The following is a 16,927-nucleotide window of genomic DNA, read 5'->3' as shown; positions in this document are numbered from 1 at the left end:
ATAATGAGGATGTTAAAGTAAGGGTCAAATACGGTACAAAATTACGTAATTATAAATGTGAATGATTTGCAATTATATATGCTTATATTGTATTTTTTTTTTCTATTTGTAACTGACTAACAATTAGTCAGATTATATTATAATTAAAAATGTATGTTTCAAACACAAATTAAACTAACAAATACTAACAAAATTTATTATATACTGCTAACGGTTAACGAGGCCGGGATAAGGTACCGGTATTTGATGTATCAACTAACAAATGTGAAAAACTATCAATAAAACATGAGAACTGTTAAAAAATAAAAAAAAAAAAAAAAAAAAACGTCCTCTGAACGTAACAAATATGTTGCCAATCAAGAAATCCAGCATCTTGATAATGTCAGTTTCAGAAAAAAATTTGTTTGAATCAGAGTGATCTTTTACAAAGTAGGATTTATCTCTTCCTAAGACAAGATACTTGTATTTAAATTGGCTATTCTTTTTTATGTAACAAAGCAATACCAACTCTTTCAATTCGTCTTTTAGTTGGGGATTCACGTCACCTCTAGAATATTTAGTTTCACCATAAATTTGAAGCCCGGCTATGATTGCTGATAGATGTTTATAATTTAGAAAGAGGTTTCGTTGAGCACTTGGAAGACCCAGCAATATACCGTTGTTTGTAAGGACATTTATTTAGTTTAGTATCCGATACAATGATGGAAGATCCAGTTCTCCCTCTCTGGTTAAAATTCCAACGGAATATGGAACAGACCTATAATTATGCAGGATTTCTTCTTCTTTGGTAAGTGTCGTGAGGGTATATGTTTAGTTTCCAAGTGAATTGTCAATACCTAATTCGTTTATCAAGCAGTTAATGTAACGAGTTTTACACACAAAAACGATGTCGTTTGGGGTTTTATCTGCTGAAAACAACAACATATTTGTCATGGAGGTAGGATAAGTGTTTTGCAATATTTGGGTCTTTAAAGATTGACGTATCATTGGCATTGATAGACCCATTCAGTTCCTTAATTCTAATTTGTAACAATGACCTCACAGCCTTTATTCATTCGGAGAAAGTTTATACGTCTTCCTTCTCGCACTTATTCTGTTAGATAGCAAAATTTTACATACACAATTCAAACATGTAAATATATATATATATGTATGGGGATGAAATCAGAAAATGAAACAAACTTTTGAATTTTTTATTTCATCTGTTCAATTTGAATGAGTGACTAGGCCAGGTAAAAAAAGGTTATATTTTTTTCAAAAAAATCTCTAGATTTATCAATACAAGAGAGGATATATCAGTAAGATATATCTTATGTCAGCTAGTGGTCAGTTACTTCTTTGCTGCAAAACTCACATCAATCTGAAATAGAAATACATACATTTTTATCTAATCATTTAAACATATATTCTGGTGTTTTGAAGTAAAATTATTACTTGAAAGATTAAAGGAGAGACTGTAGATGCTTTGTGTAAAACGGTGTTAATGTCTTGATGCTATAAAAGAGGGACGAAAGATACCAAAGGGACAGTAAAACTCATAAATCTAAAACAAACTGACAACGCCATGGGTAAAAATGAAAAGACAAACAAACAACAGCACACACGACACAACATAGAAAACTAAAGAATAAACAACACGAACCCCACCAAAAAACTAGGGGTGATCTCAGGTGCTCCACATGTGGCACCCGTCGTGTTGCTTATGTGATAACAAATTCTGTAAATATTCTAATTCGGTAGGTCACATTCATGAAAGGGAAGGGGATTGTAGTTACGACGTTAGGAACATATCCGATATCATTTGTGAAACGGTTATTCCATAACGGTCAACCAACTCGTATAAAGTGTACCTTCTGATCATTTTCTGAACCAGTGATGTTCAAATGATCAGATATATTGCTCCTGAATGAGAACTAACAATATGCAGCCCAAGTAAAACTCCTTGTATAAAGAAGCAAAGGAATAGGTAAATGCCATTTTATGCAATGAGATTGACTGACATCTATCTGCTTATGGCGAGAAAACAGATAAACGACCGTCCCCAGAAAATAGAAATTCACTGATAAGCACACACGATATGAACTTTTCTATGAATAGAAAATATCGTGTAAATATATCATGCTTACAGAAGCATAGATTCATAGGAAAAAACAAAAAAATAAACACAAATCAAAAAAGAAAAAACCGTACATTACCTTGTATAAAAACAGCACATTCAATAGGTGGGCCTAGCTTTAGTTTGGATAAAAATAAAATGATGTGTGTTATAACTCCAAATACTTATTTTCAGCATTCGTGTTTCAAATAGTATAAATAGATGTAAAGCTTCTTCTTATTTTCCTCATCTTAGTCATTACAAACAAATGGCGATAGAAAGTTTCTCAATATGATACAGAATTAGAATTTAAGAAATACTTACGTCTTTTTACATATAAACCTATGTCTTCTTAAACAGTTGACATCATTCCATTCATAATCATGTTTGTTATATATGTGCAGACAATTCTCGTTTCCGTTCATATTATTCGGTTCATTTGAAGTTCGTGTAAACCAATTAGAAACTGAGAACTTCTGTCCACTAGTTGTCCATACCCACACACCCTCTACGGCCCTATCTGATCCATCAAGCCAAAAAGCTGAAACATATTGGAAAATCTAGAAATGAGTTTTTTTTTATATATTTACAACCTTCCATTTTATATAGTTTGTTTTGATAATTACCATGATTGCCTTAAATAACAAAAATTATTCTTCAGGAATTTCAACATTCATTTTGTTGAAATGCAGAAAACGTATTCTTGAACTAACAATTCAGTATGAAAATGTCTCATTAGAATCGTGACAATCCGATACACTGGGTACTATGTGTACTGTACACAAAAAAATTAACAATACTCCAGCTGTGGCACCAAACTATCGATAGTGATAAAGTAAGATGAAAAAAGAAGAAGAAGAACAAAAAGAAGAAAAAGAAGGAAAGAAAAAGAAGAAGATTTTAGATTTTAAAAAAAGGGAAATGTTCATGTTCTGTCTAGAATAAAAACAAATGGGATGTTGAATGCTTGGCAACCTATTAGACAGCAATAACGGAATATGTAAACGAGTGTAAGGAACTATACGGTCTCCGTCAATGAGAAATTTTCCACTTTGAAAACAAAGAAAATAATTCAGACGAGAAAATAAATACGAAAAACAATAAATAATACCAACCACAGCATCATATGCTACTAATTTGAGATAAACACTTACTTAATATGGCGGGGGTCGAGATGTATACAAGCGCTCGATCATCCTCCTTATTTGGACAAAACGTAATATCAAACTATTAAAATTAGTTGGAAGACATTGACTATTCAGATCGTTTCAAATTATGCATATATGTACACAGCCATTTTTTATAGTCTTAAATAAAGGCAACAGTAGTATACCGATGTTCAAACTCATAAATCCATGGACAAAAAACAAAATCGGGGTAACAAACTAAAACTGAGGGAAACGCATTAAATATAAGAGGAGAACAACGACACAACACTACAATGCAACACACACAGAAACGAACTATAATATAACAATGGACTTCAAATGTCATAAACAATCCTGGAAATATTGACCTTGTGCAATTTAAAAAAGGTATCGTAGTTCAAAAAGTGTTCACAAATGTATAGTCATGCATATTTAGTTATGTTCTGATTTGTGAAATAAAATCAGGATAGCATTTTATTTCATTCTTGAAAGATAATTTTATGAACGTCCTTAGATTACATAATTTGACACAAATGAATAAGTACATGGAATGGTGTTACATATAAATAGGCTCAATAGTTACCATAACAAGCAATGAAAATAATGGAAGATTTTTTTTTTTTAAATGGACTTTATTTAAGCTTTATCCCTTTAAGAAAATCGACTTCATGATCGTATATGTGACTTTTAGTTATAAACCCTAATTGATAGGCAAAATATTTCATGGACACTTTTTTAAAATCCAATACATACATTTTTGAAATTTTTTCGCATTTGTTCTAAGAAAATTAATCTCATCCATTGATGTTGCGTCTGTCAGTATGCTATTTTTCAATTTGCAAGCTTTCTGAAAGACAAAAAAAAAAAAAACCAACATGTATTCATATTAAAAAATATTCTCTAACTAAAACACAAAAGTCAAAATCTATACTGTTAAACCGCGAAAAGCTCCTCGTTAATATATCGTATCAGTCAACACATTTGCGACGATGACCGTAAAGCTTATTTAGTGCCGATTCAAGTCGTTCTTCCTCGTATATCTGTTTGGAGCAAATCCTGGTAACGACGTCCGTATAGTGTGAATTACAGGAGCATATTGTTTGGGTTGAGATATATAAAAGCCATCGGACGTCGTATATGGAATGTAGCTGGTAAGAAATTATTTTCTAAAAAGTACAATTTATATATTTTTTCTAACTGTACAGAAATAATTATAACTGATTTTCTTTACGAAACTTTTAATTTCTATTTGTAGATCATGGGGAATTGTTTAATGTTTCTTATTTAACCTTAATCACTCTGCTCACGATTGTGGTACATCAAAAATAAAAGCGATAACTAATTTTAAGTAGTTTATAATCAACTGAAATACATTTGTGTTTACCTTATGCTTCAACATAAGGTTATTTGAGTCAGGGTAAGACAAATAAAGGAAAGGAAACTAGTTTATGTTTTACCTTTGCATCATCCCAATTTTTATCAAGACTGCTGAAATAGTAACAGTTGTTATCATGCATCTTCCAACCATTGTCACAGGACGGTTTAACTGAAAAATGCATTTTAAAAATAATTCAAAATGCACGTGCATTATTGGCAAGTGGTAAACACTATGTCATTTCAAAATAACCACAATTTAAGTGAAACATTGTTTTAAGGTATACATGGTATATGTTTGTTAAAATATTATCAAATTGCTAAATGGACGTAATTATACTGGATTTAAAACGATGATAACGACATGTGCTAGAAATTAAGCAAGACAAATAAACGTATCTGGCATCACTAATTTTCAGTACAGGTTATATTGCTAACCTATTTTTTATGAGTAATGTGTTATTGCTGTTGTAATTCTTTTCGTCTTCACTTTTGTTTTGTATTTTTTTATTTGTTTATCTTACATGATATTTTTGTTGCCGACGTGAAATCGTCATTGCTTTTCGTGTTTAATTTTAAAAGAAGAACTGTTATTCTTAAAGAAATCACTATAGGTCATGCAAGGTTTAATGTTTAATGTTTTCAAACCACTATCATCGGGTACCAGATGTCAACGATGTGTTATATATGAACTTTATCAATTTATGATAAACGTCTGTTACACTTTGCATATGTGTACAATTAACGTGACAAATGCTTGTTTAGTTATATTTCTTATATATTTAGTCATCCTTTTTTCAATAATTTATTTGTAAAATCTCAATGCAAAACGTAATAATGCATAAATATGTAATATTTTAAACGTTAAAAACCTTGACACTGGTTTCCATTATATCCAGTCGGACATGAACAAACGTAAAGACTTCCGGTAGTTGTGCATTTTCCACCATTTACACAGGGTGAACTGCTGCATGGTGTGACTGTAAAAATTAGCATATATATACAAACATAATGGTTTACTTTTATAAATTTTGACTTTGATGGAGAGTTGTCCTATTATCACTCATACCATATCTTCTTATATCTACAATGTCATTAAACCAAGAGTAGATCTGGTAAATACGTATATAAATATATACGTATTGGCGCCTGGTTTTTGGTCCACAACAGAGGCGAAAGATATCGAAAAAGCTTTCAAAGTTGAAAACAAACTGACCATGCGATGGGAAGACGCGACAAACGATCAAGAAGACAAATAACAGTTCGTTCACAAAACACAACTTATAACACTAAAGGCTGAGCAACACAAACCTCAATGAAAATCGAGGTAATGTTTTCTTTGTACTCTTTGTACAATAATTTATCTCGAAATACTTATTCACGAATTTTGAATAGTTTATTTCTATGTATGACAACGATCATAGTACTAAACAATTGTTTGGCTGAGATGCCTCGGATTGTTCTATAGGAAGAAAGGCCCAATGTGAAAGAACATACGATATATATTATATCGAATATATGTCGTTTGTAGCGTCACATGCATTCAGAAATGGGCGTTAAATCCAAAATACACACTAAAAGACTGTTGTGATGTTTGCTAAATAAAAACAAAACAAAGATTTTGGGTGTTTCAATGGTTGAATTTTTATGCTAATTAAAAAAAAAATCATCTGTTTTCTATTCAAGTCATTCATTTTTACCTATTCAATTATTTTCTTTACACCTGAAGTATGCTAAAACCTCTTTCTCACAGTATGTGAAACAATCAACAATCACAATTTAACGCATATATGCATGTACGTGTAGAGACGTAGAGACCAGAAGGTATTTATTTTAAAGGTATGCAGTCAGGAATAAAAAAACATTTCATATAAATTGTAGTAATTTTATTTCTGTGTCTTTCGGTTTAAAGCTTTCGATGATTTCAATTATAAATAGTTTTAAGGGAGTATGTTTGTCAGATTTGAATGTCTACATTATTCTAAAGAATTTCTCTCCTGATTATGCATGTATATGATATGTTTTCTGTCTGTTTTTTTTTCATCTTTAAATCAGCATACAATGCAGATGAATCAACAAAATAACTTAAAGGTACAAAAGTCTTCACGCGTGACTGATTCTTTACGTATTCAGTCGTATTTGAAGAAATTACATAAGCACCATACTGACTTATGGCTAAATGTTAAATATACAATCATTTATTGTTGTACTGCGTCTGAATATTAAACATAATACTCTATAGTTACCTTACTTTACTGTATTCAGTTTCCCATAGGCAGAGCTCACTTCCAAAAGGGTCGGACAAAAAACAAAATTATCGGACAAAAAGCAAGAGCTGACATAAAGCAAACTGCGGACAAAAAGCATCGTATCAGACGTTATATCGACAATAAAAATAATATAATATTGGTTCTTGCTCAACAAAAAACTGATCACCACGGTGGAATCTAAAAACAAACAATTATATGTTTAACATTTTGGGTGTCAGTTAATTGGTATTATAATTCAAATTTAGATATTGTTGAAACAATTACAGATTTCAGTAAGAACAAAATCAAATTGGTTGTTTGCAGATTGACTTCCAAAGTCACATATTTCATTGTGTTTGTTACATCCGAGTCTATGATTACTTACCTTGACACTCCGATCCAAAATAGCCAGCTGGACAATCGCAGTTATATGTACCATTTTGAACAATACACTCTCCGTTGTTTATACAGGGTGAACTGGTACATGGTGTCACTGTAATATTAATATTGACTATTGACAAATTGATGTTCACCGATTCTAATCGCCGATAAATAACATATAACATTTATAATTAAAAAACCTTAAAAAATACCCACACACTATACATTGCATAGATTCGTTATAATTTTACAAGATGTCATGTGGGTTTAGGCAAGAAGCAAACTTATTCATGAAATTAATCGACATGACATCCAAAGATTCCGGATAACCATATAACCCAATATAAAAGTATAATGACGACTATGTATGTTTGAATGTTTTCATGTCGAAGTTAAAAAATAAATATATATCAATCGTCGTTTTACCAGTAAAAAGGAGGAAAGGGACACATGGAGGGGGCACGGTGCGTTTATTTAGCAACTTCCAGTTTTTGAGGGAATTTTCTCAAACTTCTTACCATTTTTCCTTCTTTTTCCTAGATCCCACTTTTTAAACTTCTAATGTTCAACATCACCACTTTTATTAACCAACGAAAAACCACATCCAAACGAGTGTCTTCCGTCTCTATATAAGAATGTTTATTGTGACCGAATCAGTCAAAGTAATGCTTCTTTTGATTTTGTTGTCTTCCATGTTCAGTTGATTTTCAATGTTGACATTTCTTTTCTTTTTAATTCCAGTAACTGAACAAGCTTTTCACTAGCGCAACCTATATCTAGTTAGGGAACAAACGCATAAAAATGGATTCAAATGAGGTTGAATTATTTTCAAATGGTAAGATTATATTTAGTTAAATTTAAAAAAAAAGTGTATTTTGATATTTTGAATTTAACGTGAACTTATGATAAATCACGTTTTAACAGATAAATTTCGCCTAATCGTATTGGTATAGTTGAATAAAAAAATCTTAAGAATTCATTAATTTTATAAAAAGGAATAGTTGATTTTGTTCATAAGTTACAAATAAGGTTAGTCTTTTGATAATTTTATCTGTTATAAGTGTTAAATCTCATCAGGTAAATATTTCTTTTCAAAATAGATTCTTTATTTGTTTTTACATATGTAACACTCTGAAATGAGTCCTTCACCCAAACATGTTCACATGACGTCACTGAACTGCAAAACATGTCTTGTTATAAAAAGGGCGCCAATGCGTGTCATTTTTATAAACGCCCAAGCGTGTCGATAATGTAATATATGAAGAGTTTATTTAATAAACACCAACACATGCCAAATCCACCAAACGCTTATTTTATTTCTTTTTTCCTGGAACTTTCATTTGTGTCCATATTATAAATACGTACTAAGTTATTTGGTTATTGATATTTCAGTAAACGTATACTCATTTTACTCATTCGGCAATCCTCGGTAGAATCCGCTACTCTACTCCTGTTTAGATGAGTGTACGGAATCGGCCGAGTTGAGACGAATGTCATTTTACTATTTCATTAAAAAAGAGAAATACTACGAATGTCTTTTAAAAGAATAAGGATTAAATGAGCACTCAGTAAATCCCTCATTCAAAGACATATCATTTGACAAGGATGAGAGTTTGGCGAATCATAAGTCTTCATAGCTTCAATGAACATTACATTGAACAACAAATTGGAGAACTAACCTTGTTGTTTTACATATCTAAGCTTCACAAAATTCCGTACAAACAACGACACATTGCATGTTCCACTAAAGAATTGTTCACTAGATTGACTTAAATTCTGTCCGCATGGAAAGAGGTCTTGAGAAATACTGTGAACCTGTTTACTCGTGTAGTGGTTTTAACCACAGGTGGATTCTTGAAAATTCTAATTTTAAATCTGGGTCTCTTTCTGAAATTAGTTCTATCAAAAAGTTTGATTTTTTAACCCTGTTTACCACCATTCCTCAAGCGAAATTGACAAATCATTTAACAGAAATAATTCAAAATGCCTTTCAAGAGGTAGCATACGCTATACATTTCTGACTTTGGGAAACCACAAGGCATAGTTTGATAATAGCGAATAAAAGGGTAAAACATGCTACATAGAGGAACAAGTGATCAGTATGTTGGAGTTTCTTATAGACAATATTTTTGTTGAACTAATATTCGGCATTTCTATGGGAACGAACTGTGCGTCTATTTTTGAAATGATCGATTTCCCCAGGTTAGTAGCAATATAAAAACTTCACCTGCATATGGAATATGCATTTCCTAACTTATTCAGTATTCAAGAGCTTGCAGCTCCTACTCAGATTATGTAAAACGTGACCAGTGTCTTAGCAGAATGTTGACGAACCAGGGGTATGTAAAAGAATATCAGGTCCTTTTTTGAAAAAAGTTCACCGGATGGTATCAATACATTTTTAATGAATATTCCATATCAACTTCACAAATAATACATGATGGTCTTAAAATATAAATTCTGCGTACTGACGTTATTTAGCATCTTAATAAAGTGATATAGCGTTCTTTTATTTGTTTTTATAAATACCACTTTCATTGGGTTTTTTTTGTGGCGATATACATTTTACGTGGCTCTGTACTTATGCATCCCGTCGTTGTGTTGTTTGTATTATCTTTCAATACATTTCAAAGGAATGTGAATGTCGAAATAAAAGTTATTAACAAAAAACTAAATATCTCGCCTTTTTTGTTTATTGTTTCCGGTTCAGAGATGAAATAGTCTAAATTAAAAAAAGGACATTATTGATACTGTCGATATCTTATCTATTTCAAGTAAATTTCTTTGGGCAAATTTTGCCAGAATATTTTTAAAACTCTTGATTATTTAACGAAATAAAATCATCAAGTCAGATATCGGAGTTCTTGAATCTATCAATAACTACACTAGTCTCAAATAACTTTGCAGGAGTTTCGTCGAGACCTGTGAAAAAATAATATAAAAACGGTGTGGTATGATTGCGAATGAGACAACCATCCAGCAGAGACGAAATTACATAGAATTTAACAACAATAGATCATCGCACCGCCTTTAACAATGAGCAAAACCCATATAACATGCCCTATTTTAATTCAAAACTAGGTTTATATATGACGTTAGTTTTAAAGGCATATAAATGTTTAAAACAATATTTTTGCTCCGTATTTATAGTATAATATCATGTAATTGTAAATTTCCAATATGTCGAACTAGGACTTGGTCTGCCTTAATTACTCTAAAGCATCACTCGCACTAAATTAAATAATTTAAACCCCCCTTTTATAAGCAGCAAATAACGCGGACGATAACAAACATTTTATAGCGCAATTGGAGTAAGATGTGGATGATTAATCGAAGTCATTTTCAAGGGCATCTCTATTGCTAACTTGAGAAGAAATAAGATAATAAGTGGAAGATTGTTTATCAAACACTTTTCGATAATAAGTGGTCTTTTGACTTCTTTTTCTACTTCCTTATTGTGATCAAAATTACGAATACAAGTTCATAAATCAGAAACAGTTGATGATGAATTGATATCAATTTCAAGGGTCTCTAGTGTTAAACTAATGTAAAAATATAATATAAAAGTAGAAGATTGCATGTCAAACACTTCAACGATAATTATTCGGTGTTTTCCCTTTATATCTTAAGGGATGGTTGTGTCCATGGTCCTTACGTGCACATGCATATAAAAATGTAAATCTGTAGTACATTTACAATTATAAATTCGTCAAAAGTATCACATGATATTGAGAATGAAAGCGGGGAATGTGTCAAAGAGACACACCCCGACCAAAAAGCATATAAAATATCACAAAGCCACAACGAGTCTTTGACACAGCGAGAAAAGAGTAGGTTCAGTAAGACCCCTTTTTGGGCCCAAAATATAGCAGTTTTACAAAATTATGAAATTGTTATCTTTTAACTATTTATTGGAAAGTAGATTGCTTCTGCTAAATAAATATGTAGGACTCGAAAGTGCGATTGGGACGCTGAAGTGCGATGGTCTACGCTGAAGTGCGATGGGTTTGCAATTACTTTTGGACTATGTAACGTTTTGAAATACATCTTTATTAAATTAAATTGCTCCGTGTTGAAGACCTTATTTTGACCTACAATGGTTAACTTTTACAAATTGTGACTTGGATGGAGAGTTGTCTCATTGGCATTCATGCCACATCTGATATCTACATAGGCAGGAGAATTAGATTTTGTAGATGAGGCTTAAGGTTTCATACGTACAAAGGAAAGGAAACAGAATGAAATGAAGGATTCAAATCCCGAACAGTTTTGAGCATTAGAAGTGGGGGTAACAAAAATATGTCAAATTAAGTCGGAAAACAATCATTTCTGAAGGCGACTAAAAAAATGGTCATGGTCTGCAGATGTGCTTACAGTATTTGCGGAAGCATGCTTAATTCATGCCGAAAACGTTATGCAAGACAATAAAATGTATTGATCTTAATATTAATCTACTCTTCTCTTCAAGTATACATCACATAATTTTGTGTTAAAACTTAATAATAAACTAAGATTAATTGTTAAAAATGTTTTCCTGGTATCAAGTAGCTATATTTTTGTTTAATTCTTGAGATGAAACCTGCTTTGTAAGAAAAAATGCACGTATACAGTTATCATCTCCTCAATTGGTTAGGTCAAAATAAACCCGAACGGTCCAAACCTGGTGTACTTTGTGATTCTCAGCAGAGAAACAGCTGATTGTTAAGCTTTTTTTACAGAAAAGGCGTCACGTCTCACTATATATATATGAGTCAAGCATGAGTGTACTGTTAGGATATCAGATAAATAGATAAATTTGTTGTAAGCAATTTCTTCGCGATGACATGACAAGAACAAGTAACTAGTATATTTGACAAAATTAAATGTGTCCTGCTTAGTACTATAGACGTCACAGTTAGATCATCGCACTTCAGCGTACACACTAACGTACTTCAGCGTGTTAACCAACGCACTTCAGCGTGGACCATCGTTTTTCAGCGTGACAAACGCGGTTCGGAGTACCATCGCGGTTCTGAGTCCTACAAATATAGGCTGTTTTTGACAATACAATGTACATATATCGGGAACTTGCATAGTTAAGTCATGATAATTACTAAAATCTTCACAATTTTAGCATTTTAGTTAATTTTAGACGGTTTCCATCTGAAATGAAAGTGGCCGCATTCGTGTTCATTCATAATATTGAAATGTAATTTGTATTTGATGATAAAACATAACATATATAAAGGTTGAGGATGACCACAGATGCGGCCACTTTCATTTTTGACGAAAAACCATCTGAAAATTGACATTTTTTGGCATATTTGCTAGATTTTTCATATTTAAGCTTGAATCGGAGCGTTTTTAATGACTTAATCAGTTAAAAACTTTCACAAAAACTAATCAAATCAATTTAAATAGACACTTAAGTGTTTAAAAAGTGTCCAAAATCTTTCGTCAGATGAACCTAAAATTAGTGGCCAAAATCGGCCCTTACAGGACCTACTCCTTTCGCATACGGAAACAGGTTTCAGCTAGGTTCAGCTAGCTTCAAAACAATAATGTATACTAGTTCAGGGAATAGTCCACGTGATAGCTTAAACTTTGATATGTCGGACAATATAGTAACTGTCATTGGAATTTTTACCATCATTGATTGGGTAAAATACAGGCAACAGTAGATGACTAATTACTAAAATTTATGATAAAAGAGATAATTTTTCATTTCCTATCGTTAATTATCCATTTGTAGACGATGACGTTCCCTTGTCACCATCTTACAGTGTTTATATATCTCAACTTGTACGATTCGCTCGTGTATGTAACAATGTTTTAGATTTTAACGAGAGAAATTTATGTATTACTGAAAAATTAATACACCAGAGTTTTCACAAACTAGTCATAACATTTACTATATTTATCATCGGTATAAAAACATCATTCGTAAATATAGCTCAACATGCAGACTTCTTATACGTTCAGGTGTTTCACATCCATTTTTTATGGACATATTCTTTATAAAGCACAAAAATGTCAGCATTCACTTCAGAAACTAACAAAACCTTTAAATAGACTTATTCAGAAGGGATATAGTTACGATACTGTTGTCAGGTCATTAATGATTCACTTATAGGGTCTTGGCATCGGAACTAAACACAATTATTCAAAAACCAGTTGTTGGCATGACACTGGTTATGTTCGTCTCATATATGTTATGATGGTATGATACTAAACACCTAACGGGAAGGATTGTGCCTGAAATTTAAATGTTGAAATCATAATCTTTCAATCAGTTTAATTGAAGTCTAGAGCTGGCATGTCAGTTAACTGCTAGTACTCTGTTGTTATTTATGTATTATTGTCATTTTTTTTTCTTTGGTTACATCTTCTGACATCAGACTCAGAATTCTCTTGAACTGAATTTTAATGTGCCTTTTGTTATACGTTTACTTTTCTACAGTGGCTAGAGGTATAGGGGGAGGGTTGAGATCTGATAAACATGTTTAACCCCGCCGCATATGTGCACCTGTCCGAAATCAGGAGCCTCTGGATTTTGTTAGTCTTGTCTTATTTTAATTCTAGTTTCTTGTGTATCATTTGGAGTTTAGTATGAAGTCCATTATCACATCACTGAACTAGTATATATTTGTTTAAAGCGCAAGCGGAAAGACGCCTACGGGTGCGGGAATTTCTCGCTACATAGAAGACCTGTTGGTGACCTTTTGCTGTTGTTTTTTTCTATGGTCGGGTTGTTGTCTCTTTGACACATTCCCCATTTCCATTCTCAATTTTATTAATAACATATATTGATTAAGTAGAAAAAGAAAATAATATACACAATCTAAGGGGTTCGAATTTTTTCCATAACAAGCAAGACCGGGTAAGTATGAATGGTTAATTGAGGGTAATTGTATATGGTAGTAGAACTATCACTGTGCAAGCCGAATCCGTTTTTTAAATAATTCAGTGGTACTCTAAAAAAAATGCTTCCATCTGCAATAACTGTGCTAAAATTGATTAATTTCGGACTATAAAGAGCCGGTGTTGCTCACCTAGGTATATGGACATCTTCAAAAATGGAACATCTTCAACAGTGTTTCGTCCCCGAGGGTACCACCAGCCAAGTAGTCAATATTTCGATGTTGACATGAATATCAATAATGTAGTCATTTTTATAAATTTCCTGTTTACAAAACTTTGAATTTTTTGAAACTCTAAGGATTTTCGTATCCCAGGCATAGATTACCTTAGCCGTATTTGGCATAACTTTTTGGAATTTTGGATCCTCAATGCTCGTCAACTTTGTACTTGTTTGGTTTTATACATATTTTGATATGAGCGTCACTGATGAGTCTTATGTAGACGAAACGCGCGTCTGGCGTTCTAAATTATAATCCTGGTACCTTTGATAACTATTGTCACCAACAAATACTTAATACGCAGGTCAATTTATTTAAAAACGCTGGTAGTTTGAAATGGCAGTTTGTATAACAATCAAGATCTACGCTGGTAGTTTAATTATTTGTAAACTTTAAATAGTTCAAAGTGTTATGTCCTTCCTATGAATGTTTGGGTTTTACTCTTATAAATAATTATTTAAAGCTCCTCATTTTATCATACTAGCCTACAAATTTATACTGAATCATACCTAATTTGTCAATACATTCTGTAATGTTTTCCTCGAACCTTCGCCTTTCGTACTCTTCTAACTTATTGACACCATTCCGAAGTTCTTCTATAGTTTCATTAAGGTAATTGAATTCCGTGTTAGTATCATTCAATGCTCGTTGATGCTCCTTAGTGTTCTCATATAACACGTTGATTTCGCATGCAAATTGACGCCTTTTGTTTTCAAGTTCATTTGTTAGATACTGATTTTCTCTTTTTAATATGGAAATTTCGTTTTCGTTTTTTAACACTCTTTTAAGTAGCTCATGCATGCCGTCTTTCAAAACATTAATGTCTAATTGTTTGCATATGATCCCCGTGTCCTTTTTGTCAACCCGCTCAGAACTTTGTGTACTAGAACCAAACACATGACCGTTACAGATATATAACCATGGTAACAGAAAAGATAATATCACTACTTCCAGAAATTCCATTTCAAAAACGTCTGCTTGTAAATAAGTATTTCAAATTTCAAATCACGTAGAAATCAAAACTGTCTAGATCAAATTGAACCACAGATAGTTTATTGACTTAAAAGGAAGAAACATGTCATATTGCACTGAAGTCATAGTATTTATAAGGACATCCTCCTTGAATCAAATTATGATTAAGCTGAACTTACAAAACTAATATTGTAAGACATTTCTTGTGTTTAAGGGTGTACTTGTAAATCTTTTAGAACAGTTTAAAGTATTATTAAAGTATTTTGATGTTAAATATCAAAAGAGCTAAAATGGGTTTGTATGAATAGCTTTATGAAAGTAAAAATTTCTGTTAACCATGGTAACACTAAGTTCAATTAGCAGTTTGTAAAATACTAACGTTTTAAGTAATCTATTATTTTATTTTATGACCTGTGAATTTCACGGATAATATTTGGCGTACATTTATACTTACTCTTCCGAAGTACATGAAGTTAACACCGATTTCCAGTGCTGTTTATATTTGCTAATTTTTTTTCTGTTCTATACTGGATGTTGTAAAGTATTGTTTGTCTTTTTGCCCTTTTGTCGTTTTTCCTTTTATTTGACATGGAATTGTCAGTTCTTAACGACTTACGAGTTTGATTATCCATTTGATATATTTCACCTCTCTTTTAAAATAATTTAATTTTGGATGTAACGCGTCTTCTGATTGGCTGACGTTATTTTGTTATGAGCCCATAGACATAATTAGTCATGTGACCGTGACGTCATCAACGTTTTTTCATGGTTTTCTACGGTTTAAGATGGAATTTAGAATCAAATTATAAGAAATGACTGTAATATTTTTTCTGTCTATTCGAAATAACATAAAAAATGTGGTGCACACTGTTAAATAACCCGCTACGCGCGTTATTCAGTGTGCACCAAATTTTTTATGTTATATCTTCATAGACAGAAAAAATATTACAGTCATTCCTTAAATGAAAACATAGAATAATTATGATATATAAAAGGCTAATATATAGTTATCAAAGAGGGACGAAAGATACCAAAGGGATAGTCAAACTCATAAATCTAAAACAAACTGACAACGCCATGGCTAAAAATGAAAAGGACAAACAAATAACAGCACACACGACACAACATAGAAAATTAAAGAATAAACAACACGAACCCAAAGGTACCAGGCTTATAATTTGAAAAACAACAAAAAGTAAAGTGACTAAAGGACAAATAATAGTCTACAAACACTAACCAGATGACTATGCAAAAGGAAGACCACCAACAGATTATTGAGTACTAGTAATGTGTTGACAGTCTTTGAGACGCTTTGCTATATGTGTCAAGAATAATTCGTGTTAATCATATGACAATGAAAATAAGGTTCATGTCATGTAACTCTTGTCATATACTACTAACAATTATTCTATAGACAAATTTGAGAGAAACTGACCGTAGCCGGAACTCTTATGATGGTCAATAAACAATTAAAAAAGAGAGCGAGAGTAGACAGATTAGTAACTTGCAATGAATCTAAAGATCGCAAAGTGACTAACACAACTACATGGAAGGAAAAACACAACGTTGTTCTTAATCACAAATCAATAC

The 16,927-nt window shown here is 32.0% G+C and overlaps 1 protein-coding gene across 3 annotated transcripts; it reads right to left on the bottom strand.

The window, feature by feature from the left end:
* Positions 1-1,179: 1,179 nt before the first annotated feature.
* On the bottom strand, positions 1,180-15,436 carry LOC143055485 (neurocan core protein-like). Of its 3 annotated transcripts, none has more exons than XM_076228631.1 (7): positions 14,875-15,436; positions 7,252-7,377; positions 5,490-5,597; positions 4,701-4,789; positions 3,997-4,090; positions 2,420-2,636; positions 1,180-1,360 (listed from the first exon to the last, which is right to left on the bottom strand). In XM_076228631.1, the coding sequence occupies exons 1-7, from the start codon at positions 15,326-15,328 to the stop codon at positions 1,351-1,353; spliced, it is 1,098 nt and encodes a 365-aa protein (XP_076084746.1). In that variant the 5' UTR covers positions 15,329-15,436; the 3' UTR covers positions 1,180-1,350. The 3 variants fall into 3 exon arrangements, with proteins under 3 accessions (XP_076084746.1, XP_076084747.1, XP_076084749.1); XM_076228632.1 differs by having other exon boundaries at positions 7,252-7,359; positions 14,875-15,434; XM_076228634.1 differs by lacking the exon at positions 7,252-7,377 and having other exon boundaries at positions 14,875-15,435.
* Positions 15,437-16,927: the final 1,491 nt, after the last annotated feature.

Source organism: Mytilus galloprovincialis, chromosome 12 (assembly GCF_965363235.1).
Source record: "Mytilus galloprovincialis chromosome 12, xbMytGall1.hap1.1, whole genome shotgun sequence".
In the NCBI taxonomy this organism is placed as follows: domain Eukaryota; kingdom Metazoa; phylum Mollusca; class Bivalvia; order Mytilida; family Mytilidae; genus Mytilus; species Mytilus galloprovincialis.
The sequence above is the reverse complement of the archived record's forward strand: the minus strand, read 5'-3'. Positions and strand labels throughout refer to the sequence as shown.